The 27,463-nt window shown below is 44.0% G+C and overlaps 1 protein-coding gene and 5 gene segments (V, D, J or C); all 6 read right to left on the bottom strand.

Annotated features, from left to right (window-relative positions):
• Positions 1-3,908: 3,908 nt before the first annotated feature.
• LOC121614675 lies at positions 3,909-4,984 on the bottom strand. The segment is given in 2 exon segments: positions 3,909-4,464; positions 4,743-4,984. Coding segments are annotated over 2 exon segments (429 nt in total).
• An 8,463-nt stretch (positions 4,985-13,447) lies between these two features.
• On the bottom strand, positions 13,448-14,857 carry LOC121615603. The segment is given in 3 exon segments: positions 13,448-13,482; positions 14,023-14,367; positions 14,646-14,857. Coding segments are annotated over 3 exon segments (423 nt in total).
• A 29-nt stretch (positions 14,858-14,886) lies between these two features.
• On the bottom strand, positions 14,887-15,475 carry LOC121614459. The segment is given in 2 exon segments: positions 14,887-15,249; positions 15,333-15,475. Coding segments are annotated over 2 exon segments (402 nt in total).
• Positions 15,476-16,058: 583 nt separating this feature from the next.
• LOC121615604 lies at positions 16,059-16,763 on the bottom strand (the record flags this gene model as incomplete). The annotated part of the gene is made up of 1 exon (XM_041949988.1): positions 16,059-16,763. A coding segment is annotated over one exon (705 nt), but the record flags the coding sequence as incomplete, so codon positions are not given.
• A 27-nt stretch (positions 16,764-16,790) lies between these two features.
• Positions 16,791-18,038, bottom strand: LOC121614458. The segment is given in 2 exon segments: positions 16,791-17,628; positions 17,875-18,038. Coding segments are annotated over 2 exon segments (411 nt in total).
• A 2,422-nt stretch (positions 18,039-20,460) lies between these two features.
• Positions 20,461-21,453, bottom strand: LOC121614456. The segment is given in 2 exon segments: positions 20,461-21,050; positions 21,329-21,453. Coding segments are annotated over 2 exon segments (429 nt in total).
• Between the last annotated feature and the right edge of the window lie 6,010 nt (positions 21,454-27,463).

The raw sequence follows: 27,463 nt of genomic DNA on the forward strand, positions 1-27,463 counted from the left end.
TTCTGGGACACGGTGTTGTAGTGGGGTAGGAGGGTGCGATGAGCTCTTTTAGATCAGATGGTGTTTGACCATTTCAAGCTTTTTGAATTTTGATTTTAAATTCTATTCTGGATTTTTTTGGGAGCCACTGCAGAGAGGCTGATATGAGAGAAATATGATCTCTGTTCCTCGTACGATCAGCACAGTTTTAAGGTGGACAGCCAAGATTAGTATCACCATTTTAATGTCTGACCAAATGTGAAAATATGGTCTCATTCTCCCCTTCTGTTCCTGAGTTACGGTGTTGAGTCATGTCCAGAAAAGTGTTTTTGTGGAACATAATGATGTCACAGTGAAGTTGACCTTTGACCTTTTTGGTATAAACTATCAACACTTCATCATTTCATCCTCTGAGACATTTGTAGTAATGCAATGGGCAGTAATATGTTCTGTGAGGTCATGGTGACTTTGACCTTTGACCTTCCACCACCAAATTGTAATAAGTTCGTCCTTGAGTCCAAGTGGCATTTTGTGCCAAATGTGAGGAAAATCCCTGAAGGTGTTCTTGAGTTATGGTGTTGATGAGAATGGGACTTTCGGATGGACGACTGTCTCCAGCATTAAAGGTGAAGCCATTAGGCTTTTATTCATCATTCATCATATCATCAACCATCACATCTCATTGAAGTTGAGCAGTGTGTGACTCCCTCTAGTGGACGTTGTGGAGTATTGAGTTGTGTTTGCTGCAGAGGTTTTTGTGCAGAGTTTTGCTGTTTCCTGTCACTGTGGGCTGCAGAGCACAGTAGTACACAGCAGAGTCAGTCAGTGCAGATGAGGAGATCTGCAGATCCATTTGGGTTTGATCCTCACTCACTTTCACAGTCAGTCTGGAGACCGGATTAGATACTTTTCCTGTTGCCGAGTGAGAGATGAGAAACTCTGGTGGGTTTCCTGGATATTGTCGATACCAGTAGAAATAATCACCACTTGTTGCTTGTTTGGAGTATTTGTAGGACAGAGTAACAGTGCTGTCTTCTAAACTGGACTCTTCATTGTTGACTGGACTGAGGTCTTCACAGCTGACACCTAAAGGAAAAAAATAAGTCTGTAACTTTATGATGTGAAGGTTTGAATCAGTGAAGCTCTTTTAATGTTAATCATGTCACCTACCTCTTATTGTGAGCAGAAACAAAGTGACAAACAGACTGAAGTTGACTGACAGCATCTTAAAGATAAAGAGAATCTGTCTGTGTTTTGTATGAAACACCACTGTGAAAGTTTGTGTCTCTTCTGTTGTTGAGTCCCAGTTTGCTCCTCCCTGAATCCCTCCCTCCTTCCTCTCACAACTCTGACAAATGGTGTGTTTGTCAGTGCTGTGGTGCTGTTATTCACTAAATCACATCATTTCCATCAGAGAAGAAGTACGGTGGCTGAGAGAGCTCAACGTGCTGCAACCTCAGAAAACTCATTCAAATCAAGAAAACATCATTGATTTGAAACACATTTGCAGCATTTAGAACATGCTGCAGATCCACAAAATGACAGCAGAAGTGTTTCCAGAGGACTCTGAAAGTGCTGAACACGGCTTGGACACGCTTGTTGTTGCTGCAGTTTGTGACTCATGTGGTGGTCTTGTGATCAAAGCCTATAGCAGCATTAACAGGGGACGGTCCAAGGCAAGCCTGAGCCAGCCCTCACTGTCAGCTTTATCAAAGAGGAAAGTTTTAAGCCGACTCTTCAACACAGAGAGGGTGTCTGCCTCGTGGACCGAGACTGGAAGATGGTTCCACTGGAGAGGAGCTGTATAGCTGAAGTCTCTTGCTCCAGTTCTGCTTTTGGAGGTTTGATGAACAGTTCGCAAGCCTGCATTTTGGGACACAGTGTTGTCGTGGGGTAATAGGGTATTTTGAGCTCTTTGAGATGTGATGGTGTCTGACCCTAACCCTAACACTGATTTTTACAATGTTGTGTAGGTGAAACAAGGCAGTCCTTGAAATGTGTTTTCTGTGGGAATTAAAGGACATATTCTGATCAAACTTAACTCACAGATTCCTTACAGTGGGCCTGGAGGCCAGTCAGCAATGCCATCTAGAGTAGCACAAAGTTAACGGTCATCCAGGTCTTTGTGTCCATAAGACAAGCTTGAAGTTTTGTTTAGTGCTTGGCTTCATCTGGCTTCATTGATAAATATATGTGGGTGTCATCTGCATAGCAATGAAGGTTTCTGAAGTGTTTCCTGACAAAATTGCCTCAAGGAAGCTTATGTTGGGTGAATAGAATCAGTCCAAGCACAGAACCTTGAGGAACTCTGTGACTAACGTTAGCATGCACAGAGGAATCATGGCTAACATGTACAAACTGGAATCGAGTGTCCCAGTCTCTGTAATAAGATGTGATGGTCAGTGGTGTGGAATGCAGAACGAAGCTGGAACAAGACAAGTCCTTCGTCTGATGTAATTATGAGGTCATTTGTAATGAAAGCTGCTTTAAAGGACTGTGGTCCGTAGCCTGTTGACAACAACAGGTTGATCATATCAAGTAAAGAAATGCCAAAGAAGACAAAAACGTCTTTGAACAGCCTATTGGGGATGGTGTCTGAGAGACAGGTTAATGGTTTGGGTTCATCAAACAGGGTCAGAAGATCCAGCTCCCTTCCAAGAACCACAACTGTCATCACCGAAACAATCAGCACAGTTTTAAGGTGGACAGCCAAGATTAGTGTCACCATTTCAGTATCTGACCAAATGTGAAATATGGTCACAATCTCCCCTTCTGTTCCTGAGTTACGGTGTTGAGTCATGTCCAGAAAAGTGTTTTTGTGGAACATAATGATGTCACAGTGAAGTTGACCTTTGACCTTTTTGGTATAAACTATCATCACTTCATCATTTTATCCTCTGAAACATTTGTTGGAAATTTTGTCATAATTGGAGGGTTGTCTGAGGCTCAGTCCAGGACCTGATTGCATAATGAATTGCTGCCTTAGTAACTGAGGTGCTGAATTAACACAGATTACGACTGCAAACTCAATGAAAACAGCAGCACATTTGTGCAAAGACATTTTCTTAGTCACTCTGGCCCTGTGTGTTTTAACTTTAGTGCTTCATTTTGTGTTGTTTTTATCACCACTGGCAAGAATCTACACGACCATCACATCCCATTGAAGTTGAACAGTGTGTGGCTCCCTCTACAGGACGTTGTGGAGTATTGTGTTGTGTTTGCTGCAGAGGTTTTTGTGCAGAGTTTTACTGTTTCCTGTCACTGTGGGCTGCAGAGCACAGTAGTACACAGCAGAGTCAGTCACTGCAGCAGAGGAGATCTGCAGATCGACTCGATTTCTCTCCTCATTCAGTTGAGCAGTCAGTCGAGGGTTTGGAGGTGTTGCTTTCACCACTGACGGCTCTTTTGTATCAGTGATCAGGAGAAGAAACTGAGGAGCTGATCCAGGATGTTGTCGATACCACTGGAGATTATTGGCTTGAATTGAATAGTTACAGGACAGAGTAACACTCCGGCCCTCTGATGAAAACTCTTCAGCTCTGCTGGCAGTGATGTCATCTTCCATGGTGGAACCTACTGAGGGAAACGACATGTTATATTGAGAGTTCTGTCCCAAAGTGAGAAATCCATCATTTGAAAAACATCACACATCAACGTTGTTCAGTGAAAACAAATGAAGCTGTTAACAGTTTAGTGATCAGTTATTAGTGATGAAGTCGTCACATCTGGAATTCTAATTGTTAAATTGTGAACTTATTCATTCAGGATCTTTATTGCTTTAAAATATCTTTATATTTCTGGTTTTTAGTCAAAAACATACAAACCTATGAGAGTTGAGAAGAACAAAATTGCAGTGAGTGTTTCCATCTTTGCAGAGGTGAAAAGTTGTCAGTGAACGTTCAGTCTGAATGAGTTCTGTGAGTTGTTGGTCTGATGTTCACAGCTGGAAACAAACAGTTCTCATGAAACACTTCTGCAGTCAGTAGGAGGAGACTGGTCTTCATTTGTGAAGCTCATCATCACAGCTGTGTCTCATGAGTGAAAAGATTCAACACTGGATCATCACATCCCATTGACGTTGAACAGTGTGTGACTCCCTCTAGTGGACGTTGTGGAGTATTGTGTTGTGTTTGCTGCAGAGGTTTTTGTGCAGAGTTTTGCTGTTTCCTGTCACTGTGGGCTGCAGAGCACAGTAGTACACAGCAGAGTCAGACAGCTGAAGCTTCTGGATCTTCAGAGGAACTGATTTTAAGGTGGAATTCAGTGTGGAAGAAAATCTCTCCTTGGACTCGTCTGGTGTGTTCCCTTGATCCCGTTTAACGCGACTCAGTATGAATTTGGGGCTGTTGTTTCCATCCTGTTTGTACCAGAACAAAGATGGACCTGAGTCACTGGTCTCAAATGTACAGTCCAGTGTAACTGTGCCTCCTTCAGTAGCAATGACATCTGCTGTTGGCTGGATCACTCTGTCTTCTCCTTTACACTCTGAGGAAGAAGAGAACATGCAGAGGAAGACATGAATCAATCAAGATGATTGATTAAAGTTACCTGGTCAGAGCCAGACACACAGACATGTAGAATAGTTGTGACGTTCACTGACCGTGATCAGATTGAACCATTTCAGTGATTTCTACAAGGTAACAAGTGCTGACAGAAACAATCTGTTCTGCTTTTTCTACAATGAACATTAAAATGTGTGAATGTGCAGCTCAGAAATATGTTGAAGAGTTTTCAAAGGAAACATGATGTGTTTTATTTCTCACCAAAGCAAAGAGCAGCAAGAATAATCCACAGCCAATGTTCCATGTGTACAACGAGGCTGAAATGAAGAGGAGAAAGTAGCTGATGTTCAGCATTCAGAGTGAGAATGGTTCTCTTCACAGCAGCAGTTATTATTGACAGATGGTTGAACACAGTGCAGAAGTAGTGCAGCGCCTGCTTGATAATGTGGCCCTCTAGTGGAGGTAAAAAGTTGAGTGGAACAGTGTGGAAAAAAGGCTTCCAGCAGCTCGTCAGTGTGTCAGCTTGTGTTTTTGTACAGAGACTGTGGGTTTGCTGTCACTGTGGGCCTCACAGCACAGTAGTACAGAGCAGAGTCAGTCACTGCAGCAGAGGAGGTCTGCAGATCCATTTGGGTTTGATCCTCACTCACTTTCACAGTTAGTCTGGAGACTGGATTAGATATTACTGTTCCTGTTCCTGAGTGAGAGATGAGGAACTCTGGTGGTTTTCCTGGATATTGTCGATACCAGAAGAAAGAATCACTAACAGTTGCTTGTTTGGAGTATTTGTAGGACAGAGTAACAGTGCTGTCTTCTAAACTGGACTCTTCATTGTTGACTGGACTGAGGTCTTCACAGCTGACACCTAAAGGAAAAAATAAGTCTGTAACTTTATGATGTGAAGGTTTGAATCAGTGAAGCTCTTTTAATGTTAATCATGTCACCTACCTCTTATTGTGAGCAGAAACAAAGTGACAAACAGACTGAAGTTGACTGACAGCATCTTAAAGATAAAGAGAATCTGTCTGTGTTTTGTATGAAACACCACTGTGAAAGTTTGTGTCTCTTCTGTTGTTGAGTCCCAGTTTTGCTCCTCCCTGAATCCCTCCCTCCTTCCTCTCACAACTCTGACAAATGGTGTGTTTGTCAGTGCTGTGGTGCTGTTATTCACTAAATCACATCATTTCCATCAGGGAAGAAGTACGGTGGCTGAGAGAGCTCAACGTGCTGCAACCTCAGAAAACTCATTCAAATCAAGAAAACATCATTGATTTGAAACACATTTGCAGCATTTAGAAAACATGCTGCAGATCCACAAAATGACAGCAGAAGTGTTTCCAGAGGACTCTGACAATGCTGAACACGGTTTGGACACGCTTGTTGTTGCTGCAGTTTGTGACTCATGTGGTTGTCTTGTGATCGAAGGCTATAGCAGCATGAATAGGGGACGGTCCAAGGCAAGCCTGAGCCAGCCCTAACTGTCAGCTTTATCAAAGAGGAAAGTTTTAAGCCGACTCTTCAACACAGAGAGAGTGTCTGCCTCGTGGACCAAGACTGGAAGATCCAGTCTGACCCTAACCCTAACCCTGTTTTTCTTTTTTTTTTTACAATGAGCACGGCTTGGACACACTTGTTGTTGCTGCAGTTTGTGACTCATGAAGTTACTGACGTGGTTTCTATGTGTCGTCTGTTTGCTGTTTTTCTGTTATTTTGTTGTGCTCTGTGTGATCTGCAACCTCACAGGACCACGCATATTCAAAGAACAAGTTTGTGAAGTATTTTTGCAGTTAAAAATTAAGATTATTCAAGATGTTTACATTTGCACTATAACAATAATGTGTATATAATTACAAATTATTAATAATAATAACAGTCGCAGTCCAGGAGGACTCTGACAGTCGGCTCACACAAATGAAATCAAGTTAAGAAAACATCATTGATTTGAAACACATTTGCAGCATTTAGAAAAAATCCCAGCAGAAGACTCTGAAAGTAGCACCAGCACTCAGGCACAAAGTGGCTGGACTCAAATGCACGACTCATACACCAACGTAGAAAACAAAAATCACAATAACAAAAATCCCTCAATTACAAAAATATAACAAAAGGTGTTCAGTGATCAAAAATACAACAAAAGGCGCTACGGTTAAATTCTATGCCTACAAAAAATGAACCAAAAGACTCTGAGTAACAAGGACTGGCAACGTTTAGCAAGGTGGCAAGGCTGGACTGACAAGGACCATGAAGTACACAAGACTGGCACAGGACAGGGGAAACGCAGACTATATATACACAAGGTAACGAGGAACAGGTGGAGACAATCAGGGCGGGGCAGACAATCAGACAGGCGGGAACACACCAGGAAGTCAAGGGTCTGAAACGAGAGGGAAGTTTAGGTTTCACAATGAACCGGGAAGTGCTTGACAACAACGTGAAGCCAGTGAACAAACCCTCAACAGACTCGTCAGGACATAACGGGCATCTCCAATTCTCTGACCAACGAAAATTCTCCCTCCGGCAGTTCTGCTCCCGCTCACGTAGTCTTGAGTCTATGCGGATCGCTGTGGCGATGATGGTTTCCAGATCTGGAGGCAGGTCCAGGGGAGCCATCTGGTCCTTGAGATCTTCTGAGAGGCCGTGGACAAAGGACATATCAATAGCATAATCACCTAGTCTAAATGTAAAGTGTCCTGAGACAACTTTGGTTGTGATTTGGCGCGATATAAATAAAACTGAATTGAATTGAATTAACCTCAGCAGTGCCCGGGAAGCTTCTCGAGCTGGGTACTCATGGTCAAAAATGTTAGTGAGAGTCTTAGAGAAAACCTTAGCGTCTTGACATATCACAAAATCTCTTGCCCATTCAGCGGTGGCCCACGCCGCTGAATGGGCAAGAGATGTTGTGTCCTGAAAAATGAGAAATCATGAAGGCAACTTTTGTTTGTTTTGTTTGCCTGTGAATATTCTCATTCATCCAGGTCATTGTAAGCTTTAGGGCATTCAATCGTTCGCAACTGGACCTCGTCAGTTTGTCTTGGAAGAAGTTTTGCCTCTCACCCGAGCAAGCTTCATCAGTTCATGCGCACCAGACTAGATAGGAAAAGCTCTAGTCCAATGAAATGGTGTTAGGTTCAAGTATTCATCCTCTGAGTGAGACCAACCCCCAAAACCAAGGATGGTATCACTCTATTGTGAGGCAAACGATCCCATTAAGGCGGGGTAGGGTGCAACCCTTAGGTGTCAACGACAGTCGTTTGCCTCGTTAGTCTGGTGCGCATGAACTGATAAAGCCTGCTCGGATGAGAGGCGAAACGTCTTCTAAGACAAACTGACGAGGTCCAGTTGCAAACGATTGAATGCCCTAAAGCTTTGTTTTGTTTGTTTGTTGATACGCACCAGGGTAATGTTTGAAATGAAGATCGCACTGGACCAAGAAGGATATGCAGTCTCCAGAGTCACCCGAATATTTCGCCACGAAGCGAGGCGTGGAGGATGCTAAACCGGAGTGGCGATGTGACAAGTGGAGCTGTAGGAGACCCTGTTGCGTTGGGCTGAGTGGTGTTTGCCATGTGGTTGTTCATGCGCTGGAATTGATTGGTGAGTTGGTGAATTTTGGTCATCAGCGTTCTCTGTAGTTCCAGCTGTCGGTCTGAGAGATCTTCAACACCGTGTTGAATGCTCTGGAGCTGGTCCTAATGTTGGTGGAGGAGGCTCCCCTGAGCTGTCAAGACAGTCGGCTGAGTCCATGGTCGTCCAGACTGTTCTATCACATGGCTCAGGCACAAAGTTGCTGGACTCAAATGCACGACTCACACTCGGCCCAAGACCGGTTTTAATAACAAAAATCTCTCAATTACAAAAATTCAACAAAAGGTGTTACAGTGATCAAAAATACAACAAAAGGCGCTTTGGTTAAATTCTATGCCTACAAAAAATTTACAAAAAGACTCTGAGTAACAAGGACTGGGTTTAGCAAGGTAGCAAGGCTGGACTGACAAGGACCACGAAGTACACAAGACTATCTGGCAAAGCACAGGGGAAACATGTCAGGCCGGGACTCAATTCAGGACTCAGATGCAGAGATTTCACAGAGATTTCACAGAGCACAAGTTTATTATCATGAAACCCAGACCTCCTCCAGATGAGCGACAAACAAACAGGCGATGGAATTAATCTGAGATTATTTTATCGAGGGAAGTGACTAACAGAATACACTCACTATGAAGCAAAGAAATAAACAATATAACAAAAACGCTCCTAATGGAGGATAAGGAAAAGATTACTAGAGCAACAAAATACAACAAACAAAATCACTCCAGAGAGAAGAAAAAACTCAAAAGGCTGTCAAACACAAAACACTCCAAAAGGGAGGAAATCCGACTGGAGAAAGAGCAAACTTAAGTTTACTCTGAACAAATAAAAGAGGATCTACAACAGATTAAAGAACAAATGCTATGAAACAAAAGACACTCTAATCGAGGACTATGACATAACTACAAGCAAAGAACAAGAAGGCAAAAGCTTAACTACGAAACTTACAAACAAAAATCACTCTCAAAGAGGAAAAAGGCTTACATGGATAAATTCTGTGACTATGGACAAAGACAGGCTTGGAGGACTCGACCAATGGACAAAGACACTCTGGCACAAGACAAGGGAGACACAGACTATTTAAACACATGGAGGGTAATAGAGAACAGGTGAAGACAATATGTAATCAGGGCGGACACAATGGTGACACATGAGGAAAGGCAAGTGCTCTGAAACAAGAGGAGAGTTAGACTTTCAAAATAAGAACAGGAAATGACAAGACAGAAAACCCAAGACGATACAAACCTCACCAAGATGTGACAAAACACAGACAATATATACACGAGGGAACAAGGAACAGGTGGAGACAATCAGGGTAGGGTATGTGGTTGTTTTGTGATCTAAGCCTATAGCAGCATAAATAGGGGACGGTCCAAGCCAAGCCTGAGCCAGCCCTAACTGTCAGCTTTATCAAAGAGGAAGATGGTTCCAAAAACTTTATTAATCCCCAGCTGGGAAATTTGAGAATTGAAGCAGCGTGTAATAGCAGTTGGAAAGAAAGAAAGCAACAGAGATTGAGAAATAAAAAAATAAAAAAATAAATAAAAGTTGACGATATATATTAACATATTATACAAGCAACTATATAAAAAGAAAAGTTTGGAAAAATAGCCATAGAAATATACTGTAAGTTTTACACGAATTACACATGGTAATACTGAGAATACTGCTGCCCTTTGACCTTTTGGATATAAAATATCATCACTTCATCATTTTATCCTCTGAGACATTTGTCGGATATTTTGTCACAATTGGAGGGTTGTCTGAGGCTCAGTCCAGGACCTGACTGCATATTGAGTTGCTGTCTTAGTAACTGAGGTGCTGAATAAACACAGATTACGACTGCAAACTCAATGAAATCCTACTGGCAGCTGATTCTGGCCTCCTCACTATTCTCATCCTCCTTGACCTGAGCACAGCATTTGGTTCACATCCTATCTCTCAGATCGCACACAGTTTATTCAACTGAAATCTTTCCAGTCCAACCTTTCCTCCGTCAGTACAGGTGTGCCCCAGGGCTCTGTACTGGGGCCCCTGCTCTTCATTATCTACCTCTTCCCCCTTGGCAATATCTTCCGAAAACATAACATTCATTTCCACTGCTACGCGGATGACACCCAGCTCTACCTCTCAAGCAAACCTTCTTCCACTCTCCCACCCTCCTCCCTTCCTGACTGCATTACTGAAATAAAAACCTGGCTCACCTCAAATTTCCTCCAATTAAACAGTGACAAAACTGAGGTTCTCCTCATCGGCACTAAATCAACACTATCCAGAACAGACAGCTTTTCTATTCAAATTGACAACTCCTCTATCTCCCCCTCCCCACAGGTTAAGAGTCTGGGTGTCATCCTCGACAGCTCCCTGTCTTTCAAATCGCACATCAATAATGTTATCCGGTCTACTTACTTCCACCTACGCAACATTAATCGCCTTCGCCGCTCTGCTCCCCGGCTCTGGAACTCATTACCACCCGAAATTAAAAACATTGATTCATTTTCCCGTTTTAAATCCACACTCAAAACTCACCTGTTCAGACTTGCTTATCCCACATGAGGTCAAATGGTCAGTCTGATTTTACACTTATTTGTTTTATCACTTGATTATTCTATTTTATTGTGTTTTATCGTATTGTTGTTTGTTATTTCTCGTGATGTAAAGTGTCCTTGAGTGTCCTGAAAGGCGCTTTTAACAAATAAAATGTATTATTATTATTAAAACAGCAGCACATTTGTGCAAAGACATTTTCTTAGTCAGTCTGGCCCTGTGTGTTTCAACTTTAGTGCTTCATTTTGTGTTGTTTTTATCACCACTGGCAAGAATCGACACGACCATCACATCCCATTGAAGTTGAACAGTGTGTGACTCCCTCTAGTGGACGTTGTGGGCTGGACGTATGCTGTAAATTTTATTGCCTGAAAATACAAATTGTGAGTAAATCCAGAGTTGATGTCTCAGTGTGTTTGATCCCCAGTTATTTCTGTCTTCATTTGCTTTTTGTTGTCACAGTTTCTTGAGTTTGAAGCATCATCCAGCTGGTTTGTCATTGATTTGCTGCTCATGTGAATCCTCCCACAGTGTTTGATGAGCAGCTGTAACCACAGTGACTCTGATCAAACAGGAATTAGCAGAATCCATCTGATTTGAAGCTGTGGTTTGAATCCCACTTCCCTCCTCTTTGAAGAGTCGTCAGATATGTGTGTTCAGCTTTTTGTGCAGCCTCTTCTACACTTTGTATCACTGTGTTTCCAGAGCACAGTAGTAGAGAGCTGTGTCTGCCAGGGTTAGCTTTCTTATGGTCAGTTCAGTTGAGTCTGTTGATGTTCGACTGTCATATCGATCATCAGGAATATATTTCGATGTGTATCCTTTCGCACCTTTCCAGAGTATAAACTGAGGCGCCTGAAGGTCAGAATGATGTCTGTACCAGTAAAGCGCAACATAGCTGTAAGTTGTCTCATATCGACATGTGAGTGTGACAGATTCTCCTTCTCTTCCACTGACTTCATCTCGTTCAGGAGAGATTTTGTCTCCAGCTGTTGGTCCTGGAAAAAGTGGAGAAAATGAAGCCATTAGACGAACATTGTTCATGAGGCTGAGAGGAGAAGACAGTGGAAAATGTCAAGTGTACAGTGTGATTGTATGGACACTGACAGTAAAAGACAAACGCTACAGTTCCATGAACATTCATTGTTCCAAGATGATGAAAAGGTGAGGTGCATTGTGTCCCAGCAAAGAAATGAGAAACGTTGTGAAATACAGGTTGTGTGTATGTGGTTAATGCAGCAGGTGAAAGCAAACTTCAGCTGCTGTTCTGTTGTAACACTCACCTATAAAGTGACAGAAGAGGAAAAAGAGGTGAAGCAACATGTCTTTGGAGTGGTCAAAGTCCAACAGACAGCAGAGCAGCAATGTTCTTCCACTGCAGGAGAATGAGTAAGAAATCATGTGATTGGTTGAGTTGAAGCTCAGTGGGCGGGGCCAGTCACCTCTTGATGTTATTTTGTCAGTTCACCTCAACCAATAAATTGTTCCTCTGTTCACAGTAGCTCTGTCTCTAATCTGTATTGCTTCTTTTTTCTTTGTTGGATTTGTCATCAGTGCAGTGACGCTGGCTCAGACCGAAAAGGCTTCATGGTGTGTGACTCCCTCTAGTGGGCGTTGTGGAGTATTGTGATGTGTTTGCTGCAGAGGTTTTTGTGCAGAGTTTTGCTGTTTCCTGTCACTGTGGGCCTCACAGCACAGTAGTACACAGCAGAGTCAGTCACTGCAGCAGAGGAGATCTGCAGATCCATTTGGGTTTGATCCTCACTCACTTTCACAGTCAGTCTGGAAATTGAATTTGATGTTTCTTTTCCTGTTGCCGAGTGAGAGATGAGGAACTCTGGTGGTTCTCCTGGATATTGTCGATACCAGTAGAAATAATCTTGAGCAGTTGCTTGTTTGGAGTATTTGTAGGACAGAGTAACAGTGCTGTCTTCTAAACTGGACTCTTCATTGTTGACTGGACTGAGGTCTTCACAGCTGACACCTAAAGGAAAAAATAAGTCTGTAACTTCATGATGTGAAGGTTTGAATGAGTGAAGCTCTTTTAATGTTAATCATGTCACCTACCTCTTATTGTGAGCAGAAACAAAGTGACAAACAGACTGAAGTTGACTGACAGCATCTTAAAGATAAAGAGAATCTGTCTGTGTTTTGTATGAAACACCACTGTGAAAGTTTGTGTCTCTTCTGTTGTTGAGTCCCAGTTTTGCTCCTCCCTGAATCCCTCCCTCCTTCTTCTCACAACTCTGACAAATGGTGTGTTTGTCAGTGCTGTGGTGCTGTTATTCACTAAATCACATCATTTCCATCAGGGAAGAAGTACGGTGGCTGAGAGAGCTCAACGTGCTGCAACCTCAGAAAACTCATTCAAATCAAGAAAACATTATTGATTTGAAACACATTTGCAGCATTTAGAAAACATGCTGCAGATCCACGAAATGACAGCAGAAGAGTTTCCAGAGGACTCTGAAAGTGCTGAACACGGCTTGGACACGCTTGTTGTTGCTGCAGTTTGTGACTCATGTGGTTGTCTTGTGATCAAAGCCTATAGCAGCATTAACAGGGGACGGTCCAAGGCAAGCCTGAGCCAGCCCTAACTGTCAGCTTTATCAAAGAGGAAAGTTTTAAGCGACTCTTCAACACAGAGAGAGTGTCTGCCTCGTGGACCGAGACTGGAAGATGGTTCCACAGGAGAGGAGCTAGATAGCTCAAGGCTCTGGCTCCAGTTCTGCTTTTGGAGGTTTAAGGAACAGTTCATAAGCCTGCATTCTGGGACACAGTGTTGGAATTAAAGGACATATTCTGATCAATCTTAACTCCCAGATTCCTTATAGTGGGCCTGGAGGCCAGTCAGCAATGCCATCTAGAGTAGCACAAAGTTAACGGTCATCCAGGTGTTTGTGTCCATAAGACAAGCTTGAAGTTTCCTTCAGTGCTTGGCTTCATCTGGCTTCATTGACAAATATATGTGGGTGTCATCTGCATAGCAATTAAGTTTTCTGGAGTGTTTCCTGATAATATTGCCTCAAGGAAGCTTATATTGGGTGAATAGAATCAGTCCAAGCACAGAACCTTGAGGAACTCTGTGACTAACGTTAGCATGCACAGAGGAATCATGGCTAACATATACAAACTGGAATCGAGTGTCCCAGTCTCTGTAATAAGATGTGATGGTCAGTGGTGTGGAATGCAGAATGAAGCTGGAACAAGACAAGTCCTTCGTCTGATGGCAGCAAAGACATTTTCTTAGCCCGTCTGGCCCTGTGTGTTTTAACTTTAGTGCTTCATGTTGTGTTGTTTTTATCATCACTGGCAAGAATCAACACGACCATCACATCCCATTGGAGTTGAACAGTGTGTGACTCCCCCTAGTGGACGTTGTGGAGTATTGTGTTGTGTTTGCTGCAGAGGTTTTTGTGCAGAGTTTTGCTGTTTCCTGTCACTGTGGGCTGCAGAGCACAGTAGTACACAGCAGAGTCAGACAGCTGAAGCTTCTGGATCTTCAGAGGAACTGACTTATTCTTGATTGCAGCATTAAATCTGTCTTTCTGGAACTCTGCAGCATTTTCTGCTGTTGTTGAGTAACGTCTCAGCATGTACTTTGGGAAACCATTTTCTTCTTGTTTGTACCAGAACAGATAGGGACTACGGTCACTGGTCTCAAATGTACAGTCCAGTGTAACTGTGTCTCCTTCAGTAGCAATGACATCTGCTGTTGGCTGGATCACTCTGTCTTCTCCTTTACACTCTGAGGAAGAAGAGAACATGCAGAGGAAGACATGAATCAATGAAGATGATTGATTAAAGTGACCTGGTCAGAGTCAGACACACAGACATGTAGAATAGTTGTGACGTTCACTGACCGTGATCAGATTGAACCATTTCAGTGATTTCTACAAGGTAACAAGTGCTGACAGAAACAATCTGTTCTGCTTTTTCTACAATGAACATTAAAATGTGTGAATGTGCAGCTCAGAAATATGTTGAAGAGTTTTCAAAGGAAACATGATGTGTTTTATTTCTCACCAAAGCAAAGAGCAGCAAGAATAATCCACAGCCAATGTTCCATGTGTACAACGAGGCTGAAATGAAGAGGAGAAAGTAGCTGATGTTCAGCATTCAGAGTGAGAATGGTTCTCTTCACAGCAGCAGTTATTATTGACAGATGGTTGAACACAGTGCAGAAGTAGTGCAGCGCCTGCTTGATAATGTGGCCCTCTAGTGGAGGTAAAAAGTTGAGTGGAACAGTGTGGAAAAAAGGCTTCCAGCAGCTCGTCAGTGTGTCAGCTTGTGTTTTTGTACAGAGACTGTGGGTTTGCTGTCACTGTGGGCCTCACAGCACAGTAGTACAGAGCAGAGTCAGTCACTGCAGCAGAGGAGATCTGCAGATCCATTTGGGTTTGATCCTCACTCACTTTCACAGTCAGTCTGGAGGCTGAATTAGATGTTACTGTTCCTGTTCCGTAGTGAGAGATGAGGAACTCTGGTGGTTTTCCTGGATATTGTCGATACCAGAAGAAATAATCACCACCAGTTGCTTGTTTGGAGTATTTGTAGGACAGAGTAACAGTGCTGTCTTCTAAACTGGACTCTTCATTGTTGACTGGACTGAGGTCTTCACAGCTGACACCTAAAGGAAAAAATAAGTCTGTAACTTTATGATGTGAAGGTTTGAATGAGTGAAGCTCTTTTAATGTTAATCATGTCACCTACCTCTTATTGTGAGCAGAAACAAAGTGACAAACAGACTGAAGTTGACTGACAGCATCTTAAAGATAAAGAGAATCTGTCTGTGTTTTGTATGAAACACCACTGTGAAAGTTTGTGTCTCTTCTGTTGTTGAGTCCCAGTTTTGCTCCTCCTGAATCCCTCCCTCCTTCCTCTCACAACTCTGACAAATGGTGTGTTTGTCACTGCTGTGGTGCTGTTATTCACTAAATCACATCATTTCCATCAGGGAAGAAGTACGGTGGCTGAGAGAGCTCAACGTGCTGCAACCTCAGAAAACTCATTCAAATCAAGAAAACATCATTGATTTGAAAGACATTTGCAGCATTTAGAAAACATGCTGCAGATCCACAAAATGACAGCAGAAGTGTTTCCAGAGGACTCTGAAAGTGCTGAACACGACTTGGACACGCTTGTTGTTGCTGCAGTTTGTGGCTCATGTGGTTGTCTTGTGATCTAAGCCTATAGCAGCATTAACAGGGGACGGTCCAAGGCGAGCCTGAGCCAGCCCTAACTGTCAGCTTTATCAAAGAGGAAAGTTTTAAGCCGACTCTTGAATCAATCAATCAATCAATCTTTATTTCTATGGCGCCTTCCAACATCCAAAAGGAGCACAAGGTGCTTAACAAGGAAAAAATATAAAAACAACAAATAAATAAAATAAATTAAAACAAGTAAAAAGAATTTAAAAAACACACAGTCAGAAACAGACTAAGCATTAAACGCCAGGTGGTACAAGTGCATTTTAAGATGACATTTAAAAGCATTAAGATCAGAGATAGTCTGCAGCTGTGGTGGAAGAGAGTTCCAGAGCTTAGGGCCGTGAATGGCAAAAGAGCGGTCTCCATACTTTTTATATCTTGCCCTGGGGACAACCAAGGAGATGTGGTTTGATGAGCGGAGAGTCCTGGCAGGTTGATAAATAGCCAGCAGCTCTTTGATGTAGGCAGGGGCCTGTCCATTTATGGCCTTGAAGAGGATCAGCAGGATCTTGTACTGGACTCTGAAACGCCAGTGGAGCGCTCGGAGGGCCGGGGTGATCTGTGCGTGCTTTGAGGAGTTGGAGATGAGACGTGCTGCTGCGTTCTGAACCAGTTGCAGTTTATGGAGGAGTGAGTGATTAGGTCCAGCGTAGAGGGCATTGCAGTAGTCAGTCCTCGAGCTGATGAAAGCGTGGACCGCCTTTTCCAAATCTGCCCGGGACAGGAATGGCTTCACCCTACTCAGGAGCCTTAGTTGAAAAAAACTCACCCTCACAACTGAGCTGATCTGCTTTTCGAAGGTAAGTCCCTCTTCAACACAGAGAGAGTGTCTGCCTCGTGGACCGAGACTGGAAGATGGTTCCACAGGAGAGGGGCTGTATAGCTGAAGGCTCTGGCTCCAGTTCTGCTTTTGGAGGTTTGAGGAGCAGTGAAGCAGTGGTCAGAAGATCCAGCTTCCTTCAAAGAACCACAACTACCATCACCGAAACAATGAGCACAGTTTTAAGGTGGACAGCCAAGATTAGTGTCACCATTTCAGTATCTGACCAAATGTAAAGTATTTTTGCAGAACATTGTTGTGCTGCAGTGAAGTTGACCTTCGACCTTTTGGATATAAACTATCAACACTTTTGATCCTCTGACACATTTGTCCGATATTTTGTCATAATTGGAGGGTTGTCTGAGGCTCAGTCCAGGATCTGACTGCATAATGAGTTGCTGCCTTAGTAACTGAGGTGCTGAATAAACACAGATTACGACTGCAAACTCAATGAAAACAGCAGCACATTTGTGCAAAGACATTTTCTTAGTCAGTCTGGCCCTGTGTGTTTTAACTTTAGTGCTTCATTTTGTGTTGTTTTTATCACCACTGGCAAGAATCAACACGACCATCACATCCCATTGAAGTTGAACAGTGTGTGACTCCCTCTAGTGGACGTTGTGGAGTATTGTGTTGTGTTTGCTGCAGAGGTTTTTGTGCAGAGTTTTGCTGTTTCCTGTCACTGTGGGCCTCACAGCACAGTAGTACACAGCAGAGTCAGTCACTTTAGCTGAGATGATCTCCACATCTACACGTTTCTCTGTTTTGTTGATGTGAGCTGAGAAACCAGAACCAGTTGGATGGATCGATCCTCCCTCTGTGCTGTAGAGCAGGAACTCTGGTCTGGATCTCTGGTATTGTCGGTACCACTGGATATTGTAGATAACACCCTCGTATTTACAGGCCAGGTTGATGTTTCTTCCCTCTGCAACATGTTCTTCAGTCCTTTCTGGCTTTATGCTGTTCATGGAACTCAGGGCTGCAAAATGAGTTTTATTCATGACAGTTTGTCTGCAAGAGATTCTCACATGAAGAGACTCAGAGGAGGTTCTGGACTTTTTCTGTCATCTTTGACCTTTTTCAGATGCATTCAATGAAGCAAAAGTCTTTTCTATCATGGAAATTGTTATCTTGCACAGATAAAGCTGTTGTTGTGAAATGTAGAGCAAATATCTGGTTAATACAGCAGGTTAAATGAGACTTTGATCTGTGTTGTAACACTCACCTATAAAGTGAGAGCAAAGTAAAAAGAGGTGAAGCAACATGTCTTTGGAGTTGTTAAAGTCAAAGAGACAGCAGAGCAGCAATGTTCTTCCACTGCAGGAGAATGAAAAACTAAAGCGCCTCTCTGCTGCACAGCCCTTCTCCTCAACATCAAGCTGACTGTGCTTTTAGTTCCTCAAACCTTTCTGCTCTGTAGACAGAAATCATCTCATTGGTTGAGTTGAACGTCAGTGGGTGGGGTTAAATCTTTAGCGGCACAGATATCAACAATAATAAAGTCTGCACGTATTGCAGCGTTGACTGACGTCAGTATGCAGTTTCCGGGTGGTTTTTTTTTTCAGAATAAGAGCGGAATGAGATTTTGGACATGGATGTTGTTAAATTTCAAAATAAGAGTTTAATGGAAGACACAAAGAAAGAGTTTCCTGGCCAGAGAGTCACAGACAGTTTGTGACTCATGTGGTTGTCTTGTGATCTAAGCCTATAGCCGCATAAATAGGGGACGGTCCAAGGCAAGCCTGAGCCAGCCCTAACCGTCAGCTTTATCAAAGAGGAAAGTTTTAAGCTGACTCTTCAACACAGAGAGAGTGTCTGCCCCGTGGACTAAGACTGGAAGATGGTTCCACAGGAGAGGAGCTTGATAGCTTGTTCTCGCTCCAGTTCTGCTTTTGGAGGTTTGAGGAACCATACGTAAGGGACAGAAGCACAGGACCTTGAGGAACTCTGTGACAAACGATTGTGTGCACAGAGAAGTCATCATTAAAATGTACAAACTGGAATCGATTTGAAATGTTGGGCTTCAACCATCTCATTGCAGTTCCTTTAACCCCTTAACACCGATTGTCGTGAATTCGCAACATACCGCTGTAATCCACATTGCAGCCAAATCGTGCATGCATTCCTCTATTGCTGATTTGTGCATATTCAACACACACCTAAGAACCTTTTGCGAGCACTGGTTTCTCGTCGGATCAGTCAAAGTGAAAACTACATCCGCTGTGTTGGTGTTACAATGTAATGGTTCATCAAAACAGCCACAACATTGGCTTACCAATGTTGTGGCTGTTTTGATGAAATAAATGAATTTTGAATGGCTTTTATGATGCACATTGATGAATTTTGAAAAAAAGTATTTTTATTGCATTTAAGCATTAACGCCTGTTGTCGCTAATTTGCATCATACCTAAATTTATATCTATTTTATGTGCTACAGAAAAATTAAATTAACAAACTCCTCTTAATTTAGGATCAATTTGAAAGCAAAAACACAAAGAATTAATTTTGTAATATAATTTTAAATAAATTCAAGCATCAAGGGGTTAAAGTGTTCCAATCTCTGTAATAAAATATGATGGTCAGTGGTGTGGAATGCAGCACGAAGCTGGAACAAGACCTCGTCTGATGTAATTAAGAGGTCATTTCTAACTGTCTCAAGGTTTTTCCAAAGGGCAACTGGACTTGTTTGCAGTTCTAGAAGATGTTTTGCCTCTCATCCAAAACGCTTCTTCAGCTCTAACTGACTGGTGCAGTTCTCAGGTATTTGTCTTGCAGAGTCGTGAACCCGTCTGGCTATCATGTGAGTCATTAAGGTCACATGGGCCAGGTTGCTCTTGCTCTTTGATTCTCACCATGCACTGGAACATAAGCTGGGGGTTGTCAGAACCCTGGACTCAGAACACAAGGACAGAAGGCAAGAAAACGAACAAGAACACATCAGGCAAGCACTCAGAACATGTGGATACCCTAACTGGGCCTTCATCAAGACCACAAAAAGACACAGAACAGAAACAGTCGAAAAGGACCGCAAACAGAACAGTATTGTACAACTCAGGAGGATCTTCAACGAACACCACATCCCTGTGCATTTCAAGCCCAATAACAACCTGAGGCAGAGACTGGGGACACTCTTTAGAGGACAATAATGAATGTATTCTGGCCACGAAAGACAGATTGTTTGAAAGAGAAGTGAAAGAAGCCATCCATGTCAAACTGGAAAAATCATCACTGAACTGAGGGGGTGGCCTAAGACACCACCCATCAGCCACTTGCAATGCTGTACTCAGACCCCTCCCCAGGCAGCTCAACAGCCATTCACACCAAGAGCCAGGTGACTTTGATGACTCACATGATGGTCGGGCGGGAAAACCCCACCCCGTCACAACAGGACCCACCTGTGTTAGTCTACTGACCCATTGACATCCTGGCCCATGTGACCTTAATGACTCACATGATAGCCAGACGTGTTCATGACTCTGTAAGAGGATAATACCTGAGACTTCCCACCAGTCAGTTAGAACTAAAGAAGCCTTTTGGATGAGAGGCGAAACATCTTCTAGAACCTCAAACAAGTTCAGTTGCCCTTTGGAAAAAACCTTTGATTTACCTCAGTAATAACATCGACATCAACACCACCTCCTCCTCCACCTGCTGCACTCTGAAATCATGACATCATTGTTTCTTTTCTGAGCTGAATGATCGTATAAAAGCAATGAACTGTGTGTATGAGCTCTCCTTGACTGGCAGTGTGCGTCCTGGAGGGTGGTCTGAGGTTCAGTCGAGGACCTGACTGCATAATGAGTTGCTGCCTTAGTAACTGAGGTGCTGAATAAACACAGATTATGACTGCAAACTCAATGAAAACAGCAGCACATTTGTGCAAAGACATTTTCTTAGTCAGTCTGGCCCTGTGTGTTTTAACTTTAGTGCTTCATTTTGTGTTGTTTTTATCACCACTGGCAAGAATCAACACAACCATCACATCCCATTGAAGTTGAGCAGTGTGTGACTCCCTCTAGTGGACGTTGTGGAGTATTGTGTTGTGTTTGCTGCAGAGGTTTTTGTGCAGAGTTTTGCTGTTTCCTGTCACTGTGGGCTGCAGAGCACAGTAGTACACAGCAGAGTCAGACAGCTGAAGCTTCTGGATCTTCAGAGGAACTGATTTTAAGGTGGAATTCAGTGTGGAAGAAAATCTCTCCTTGGACTCGTCTGCTGTGTTCCCTTGATCCCGTTGAAAGCGACTCAGTATGAATTTGGGGCTGTTGTTTCCATCCTGTTTGTACCAGAACAGATAGGGAGTTGTAGAACTGGTCTCAAATGTACAGTCCAGTGTAACTGTGCCTCCTTCAGTAGCAATGACATCTGCTGTTGGCTGGATCACTCTGTCTTCTCCTTTACACTCTGAGGAAGAAGAGAACATGCAGAGGAAGACATGAATCAATGAAGATGATTGATTAAAGTGACCTGGTCAGAGTCAGACACACAGACATGTAGAATAGTTGTGACGTTCACTGACCGTGATCAGATTGAACCATTTCAGTGATTTCTACAAGGTAACAAGTGCTGACAGAAACAATCTGTTCTGCTTTTTCTACAATGAACATTAAAATGTGTGAATGTGCAGCTCAGAAATATGTTGAAGAGTTTTCAAAGGAAACATGATGTGTTTTATTTCTCACCAAAGCAAAGAGCAGCAAGAATAATCCACAGCCAATGTTCCATGTGTACAACGAGGCTGAAATGAAGAGGAGAAAGTAGCTGATGTTCAGCATTCAGAGTGAGAATGGTTCTCTTCACAGCAGCAGTTATTGACAGATGGTTGAACACAGTGCAGAAGTAGTGCAGCGCCTGCTTGATAATGTGGCCCTCTAGTGGAGGTAAAAAGTTGAGTGGAACAGTGTGGAAAAAAGGCTTCCAGCAGCTCGTCAGTGTGTCAGCTTGTGTTTTTGTACAGAGACTGTGGGTTTGCTGTCACTGTGGGCCTCACAGCACAGTAGTACAGAGCAGAGTCAGTCACTGCAGCAGAGGAGATCTGCAGATCCATTTGGGTTTGATCCTCACTCACTTTCACAGTCAGTCTGGGGACTGGATTAGATATTTTTCCTGTTGCAGAGTGAGAGATGAGGAACTCTGGTGGTTTTCCTGGATATTGTCGATACCAGAAGAAATAATCTTGAGCAGTTGCTTGTTTGGAGTATTTGTAGGACAGAGTAACAGTGCTGTCTTCTAAACTGGACTCTTCATTGTTGACTGGACTGAGGTCTTCACAGCTGACACCTAAAGGAAAAAATAAGTCTGTAACTTCATGATGTGAAGGTTTGAATCAGTGAAGCTCTTTTAATGTTAATCATGTCACCTACCTCTTATTGTGAGCAGAAACAAAGTGACAAACAGACTGAAGTTGACTGACAGCATCTTAAAGATAAAGAGAATCTGTCTGTGTTTTGTATGAAACACCACTGTGAAAGTTTGTGTCTCTTCTGTTGTTGAGTCCCAGTTTTGCTCCTCCCTGAATCCCTCCCTCCTTCCTCTCACAACTCTGACAAATGGTGTGTTTGTCAGTGCTGTGGTGCTGTTATTCACTAAATCACATCATTTCCATCAGGGAAGAAGTACGGTGTCTGAGAGAGCTCAACGTGCTGCAACCTCAGAAAACTCATTCAAATCAAGAAAACATCATTGATTTGAAACACATTTGCAGCATTTAGAAAACATGCTGCAGATCCACAAAATGACAGCAGAAGTGTTTCCAGAGGACTCTGAAAGTGCTGAACACGGCTTGGTCACACTTTTTGCTGCAGTTTGTGACTTATGTGGTTGTCTTGTGATCAAAGCCTATAGCAGCATAAATAGGGGACGGTCCAAGGCAAGCCTGAGCCAGCCCTCACTGTCAGCTTTATCAAAGAGGAAAGTTTTAAGCCGACTCTTCAACACAGACAGAGTGTCTGCCTCGTGGACCGAGACTGGAAGATGGTTCCACAGGAGAGGAGCCAGATAGCTGAAGGCTCTGGCTCCAGTTCAGTTTTTGGAGTTTTGAGGAACAGTTCGTCAGCCTGCATTCTTGGACATGGTGTTGTTTTGGAGTAATAGGGTATTATGAGCTCTTTGAGATACGATGTTATCTGACCCTAACCCTAACACTGATTTTTACAATGTTGTGTAGGTGAAACAAGGCAGTCCTTGAAATGTGTTTTCTGTGGGAATTAAAGGACATATTCTGATCAAACTTAACTCCCAGATTCCTTACAGTGGGCCTGGAGGCCAGTCAGCAATGCCATTTAGAGTAGCACAAAGTTAACATTCATCTTGGTCTTTGTGTCCATAAGACAAGCTTGAAGTTTTGTTTAGTGCTTGGCTTCATCTGGCTTCATTGATAAATATATGTGGGTGTCATCTGCATAGCAATGAAGGCTTCTGTTGTGTTTTGAGGTATATGGTCAGATCAAGCATGATCAGGGGTAAACTGATGTCTGGAATGGAGACCACTTTTAGTTGTGGTATGTGAGGCTACGAAGGGTCAGATAAAGAATAGATAAACCAGAGGTAGTAATGTTTAGGGGGCTATTAGGACTATTAACTTTAGATGTAGACATAGATTGTCACAAAGGAGAACATTCCTCAGTGGGACAATGCCCAGAGCATAATCTGGTCTGTAGGATGAGAAAGGTATGGGTGGAGTTAGATAAACAGGCATGCTATATATTGTGTTGTCTGTATGTTAAGGGCAGAGTCTTCTGATCTGACCCCGAAGCTCTCTCGGATGGCCGGCATCTGATCTGATACTGCTTGTTAATAAAGGTCTCTTCAACTCAAGCTTGTATCAGCAGAGTTCTTCCTACACCATCATCACACCACTACTCAGCAGGACCTGGCTGATAAACTTCAGTTTCCTGATAATATTGCCTCAAGGAAGCTTATATTGGATGAATAGAATCAGTCCAAGCACAGAACCTTGAGGAACTCTGTAACTAACGTTAGCATGCACAGAGGAATCATGGCTAACATGTACAAACTGGAATCGAGTGTCCCAGTCTCTGTAATAATGTCATGGTCAGTGGTGTGGAATGCAGAACGAAACTGGAACAAGACAAATCCTTCGTCTGATGTAATTAGGAGGTCATTTGTAATTAAAGCTACTTTAAAGGTGTCAGGCCGGGAACTCAGAAGAGGACTCAGACGCAGAGATCAGTGCGCACAGGAGTTTTATTGAACACTCTGGTATCAGTTCGCGAAGTGTTAAATAAAATGGCTATAAAATTATCTAGGCAGAAAGCTATGTAAAATAATTATCTATAATAAGGAAAATAACAAAGAACAAAAAACACTCATAAGGAGGAATAACTAATGAACTCTAAGACTATGAAAACTAGAAACAAAAACGCTCCCGAAGGAGGAAACTCAAAACGCTAGGGCTAAACCAGACTAGGCAGGGAAAACAAAGAACTCAAAATCTACTCCGAAAACAATGGAGGAACAGGAAACAAATATACAAAACTATCACAACAGAAATCACTCTACAAAGGAGGTTAACAATTCGGCTAACTAGAATCTTACAAAAATAAATCAAAACCTAAGTTATCAAAACTACAACACAAAACACTCACGAAGAGGAACGAGAGAATCAACAAGAACTGTGGCTGTGGTAGGGCAGGGAAGATGACAGGCTCGGGTGACTGGCTCGACGAACAAAGACACACTGGCACAAGACAAGGGAGACGCAGACTATTTAACACGTGGAGGGTAATCAGGAACAGGTGGAGACAATAGGTAATCAGGGCGGACACACGGGACACATGAGGAAGGGCAAGTGCTCTGAAACGAGAGGAGAGTTAGGCCTTCAAAATAAAACAGGAAATAACAAGACAAAACCCATGACAAGACAAACCTCACCGCGGTGTGACATTACCCCCCCCTCTAGGACCGGCTACCAGACGGTCCTGGCTGCTCAGGATGGTCCCGATTAAAGTCTCTGATGAGGGACTTGTCGATGATAAAACGTGAGGGAATCCACTGCCTCTCTTCTGGGCCGTAACCCACCCAGTCCACCAAATACTGCTTGCCCCTGCCTCTGTTGCGCACGGCCAATAAGCGCTTGACTTTATAGACCGGACCCCCGTCTACCATCTCCGGAGGAGGAGGGGGTGGGGGGGCAGGGACCATGGCGCTTTCCTTGACAGGTTTGACTTGGCTCACGTGGAAGGTGGGGTGGACCCGAAGAGAGCGGGGAAGACGGAGACGGACCGCAGCCGGACCAACGGTTTTAGTGACTGGAAACGGTCCCACAAATCTCTGTGCCAATTTCTGGGAAGGCACCCGAAGTCGAAGATTCTTGGCCGAGAGCCAGACCTTCTGGCCCGGTTGGTATGCTGGTGCCGGTCGACGCTTGCGGTCAGCAGCTACTTTGACCCGGTCCCCTTGGCGGATGAGGACCTGCCGGGCAGCAGCCCAGATGCGTCGGCACCTGCGGATCACGGCGTGGGCGGAGGGAACTGAGACCTCTGGCTCCTGATCTGGAAAGACTGGAGGGTCATAACCATAAACACACTTGAAAGGTGAAAAACCGGTGGCTGAAGTGGGTAATGAGTTGTGAGCATACTCGACCCAGACCAGGTGTTTGCTCCATGTAGAGGGATTCTGGGACACCAGGCACCGGAGTCCGGTTTCCAGCTGCTGGTTGAGACGCTCAGTCTGGCCATTTGCCTCTGGATGATAGCCTGAAGTCAGGCTAGCTTTGGCCCCAATGAGACGGCAAAATTCCCCCCAGAATCGTGACACAAATTGGGGCCCCCGGTCTGAGACTATATCTTTGGGAAATCCATGGATTTTAAATACATGATCAATCATGATTTCTGCAGTTTCTTTAGCAGAAGGTAACTTTGGTAAGGCAATAAATCGAGTCATTTTAGAAAATCTGTCTACCACTGTGAGGACTGTGGTGTTACCTTGAGAGACCGGGAGCCCCGTGACGAAGTCCATAGATATGTCGGACCACGGTCTGGAGGGAATGGGCAGAGGTTGTAACAACCCCATGCGTGACCCAGAGGACGGCTTGTTTCGGGCGCAGACTGAGCAAGCCTCTACGTACTCCCGGACCTCCGGCTCCATGGATGGCCACCAGAACCTCCGGGCGATGGCGAACATAGTTCGTTTCACCCCCGGATGACACGATAGCAGCGATGAGTGAGCCCAGTGGATCACCTGTGGGCGCAGATTAACCGGGACAAATAAACGATTTTCAGGGCACCCACTAGGTGGCAGGGTTACTCCATTAGCTCGCTTAACCTCATTTTCTATATGCCAAGTTACCGCTCCGACCACACAGGTTCGTGGAAGGATGGGTTCTGGTTCCTTGGCCACAGGCTCGGGGTCGTAGAGTCGGGACAAGGCGTCTGGCTTTCCGTTCTTGGACCCCGGCCTGTAAGAGAGGGAGAATGAAAATCGGTTAAAAAAATAGCGCCCACCTGGCCTGGCGTGAGTTTAATCTTTTAGCATGACGGATGTATTCTAGATTCTTGTGATCAGTCCAAACCAGGAATGGGTGCTCAGCCCCCTCCAACCAATGCCTCCACTCCTCCAGAGCCACCTTGACTGCCAAAAGTTCTCTGTTACCCACGTCATAGTTTCGTTCCGCCTTAGACAGCCGTCGTGACAGAAAGGCGCACGGATGCAGTTTGCCATCCCGTTCAGCGTACTGGGAGAGGATGGCACCGATACCTTCATTGGAAGCGTCTACTTCCACCACAAATTGTCGCTGTGGATCGGGCAGGATGAGAATGGGTGCTGTGGTGAAGCTGGCCTTGAGTTTCTGAAACGCCTTCTCAGCTTCGGGTGGCCAGGAGAAGTGGACCTTAGAGGAGGTAAGAGCATGCAAAGGAGAAGCTATTGCGCTGAAGCCTCTGATGAACCGTCTGTAAAAGTTAGCAAAACCTAGGAATTGCTGAACCTTGCGGCGGTTATCGGGAGTGGGCCATTCGGCCACAGCGCTAACTTTAGCCGGGTCCATTTGCACTCTTCCAGGGGCTACGATGAAGCCCAGGAAGGAGATGGTTTCGGCATGGAACTCACTTTTTTCTGCTTTGACGTACAGTCTATTATCCAATAGTCGCTTAAGCACTGCTGTTACGTGTCTCTGGTGTGTCTCAAGGTCGTGAGAGTAGATCAGTATGTCATCCAAGTAGACGTACACAAATTGATCTATGAATTCTCTCAGTACGTCATTAATCATGGCTTGGAACACCGCGGGTGCGTTAGTGAGTCCGAATGGCATGACTAAGTATTCGTAATGTCCACTGGGGGTGTTAAACCCTGTCTTCCACTCATCCCCTTCCCTAATTCTAACCAGATGGTAGGCGTTTCTGAGGTCGAGTTTAGTGAAGATTCGCGCCTGCTGGAGCTGGTCAAATACTGACGACATGAGGGGAAGGGGATAGCGGTTCTTAACAGTTATTGCGTTAAGTGGACTATAGTCAATGCATGGGCGAAGCGACCCGTCTTTCTTACCCACGAAGAAGAACCCTGCTCCGGCCGGAGAGGAGGAGGGGCGTATCAGCCCGGCTTTGAGAGAGGTTTGGATGTAATCCGTCATAGCCTTCCTCTCCGGTCCCGAAACCGAATAAAGCCGGCCCTTGGGAATGGTGGAGCCCGGGAGCAGGTCTATAGCACAGTCGTAGGGTCTGTGAGGAGGTAGAGACAAGGCTTTGTCTTTGCTAAAAACCTCCTTGAGATGGTGGTAGCAAGCTGGCACGGAGTTCAGGTTGGTCTCGGTGTCTGCGGTGACATTAAGAGAGACATGGTTAATCGTGGACACAATCTCA

The sequence above is a fragment of the Chelmon rostratus genome, chromosome 12, assembly GCF_017976325.1.
Source record: "Chelmon rostratus isolate fCheRos1 chromosome 12, fCheRos1.pri, whole genome shotgun sequence".
In the NCBI taxonomy this organism is placed as follows: domain Eukaryota; kingdom Metazoa; phylum Chordata; class Actinopteri; order Chaetodontiformes; family Chaetodontidae; genus Chelmon; species Chelmon rostratus.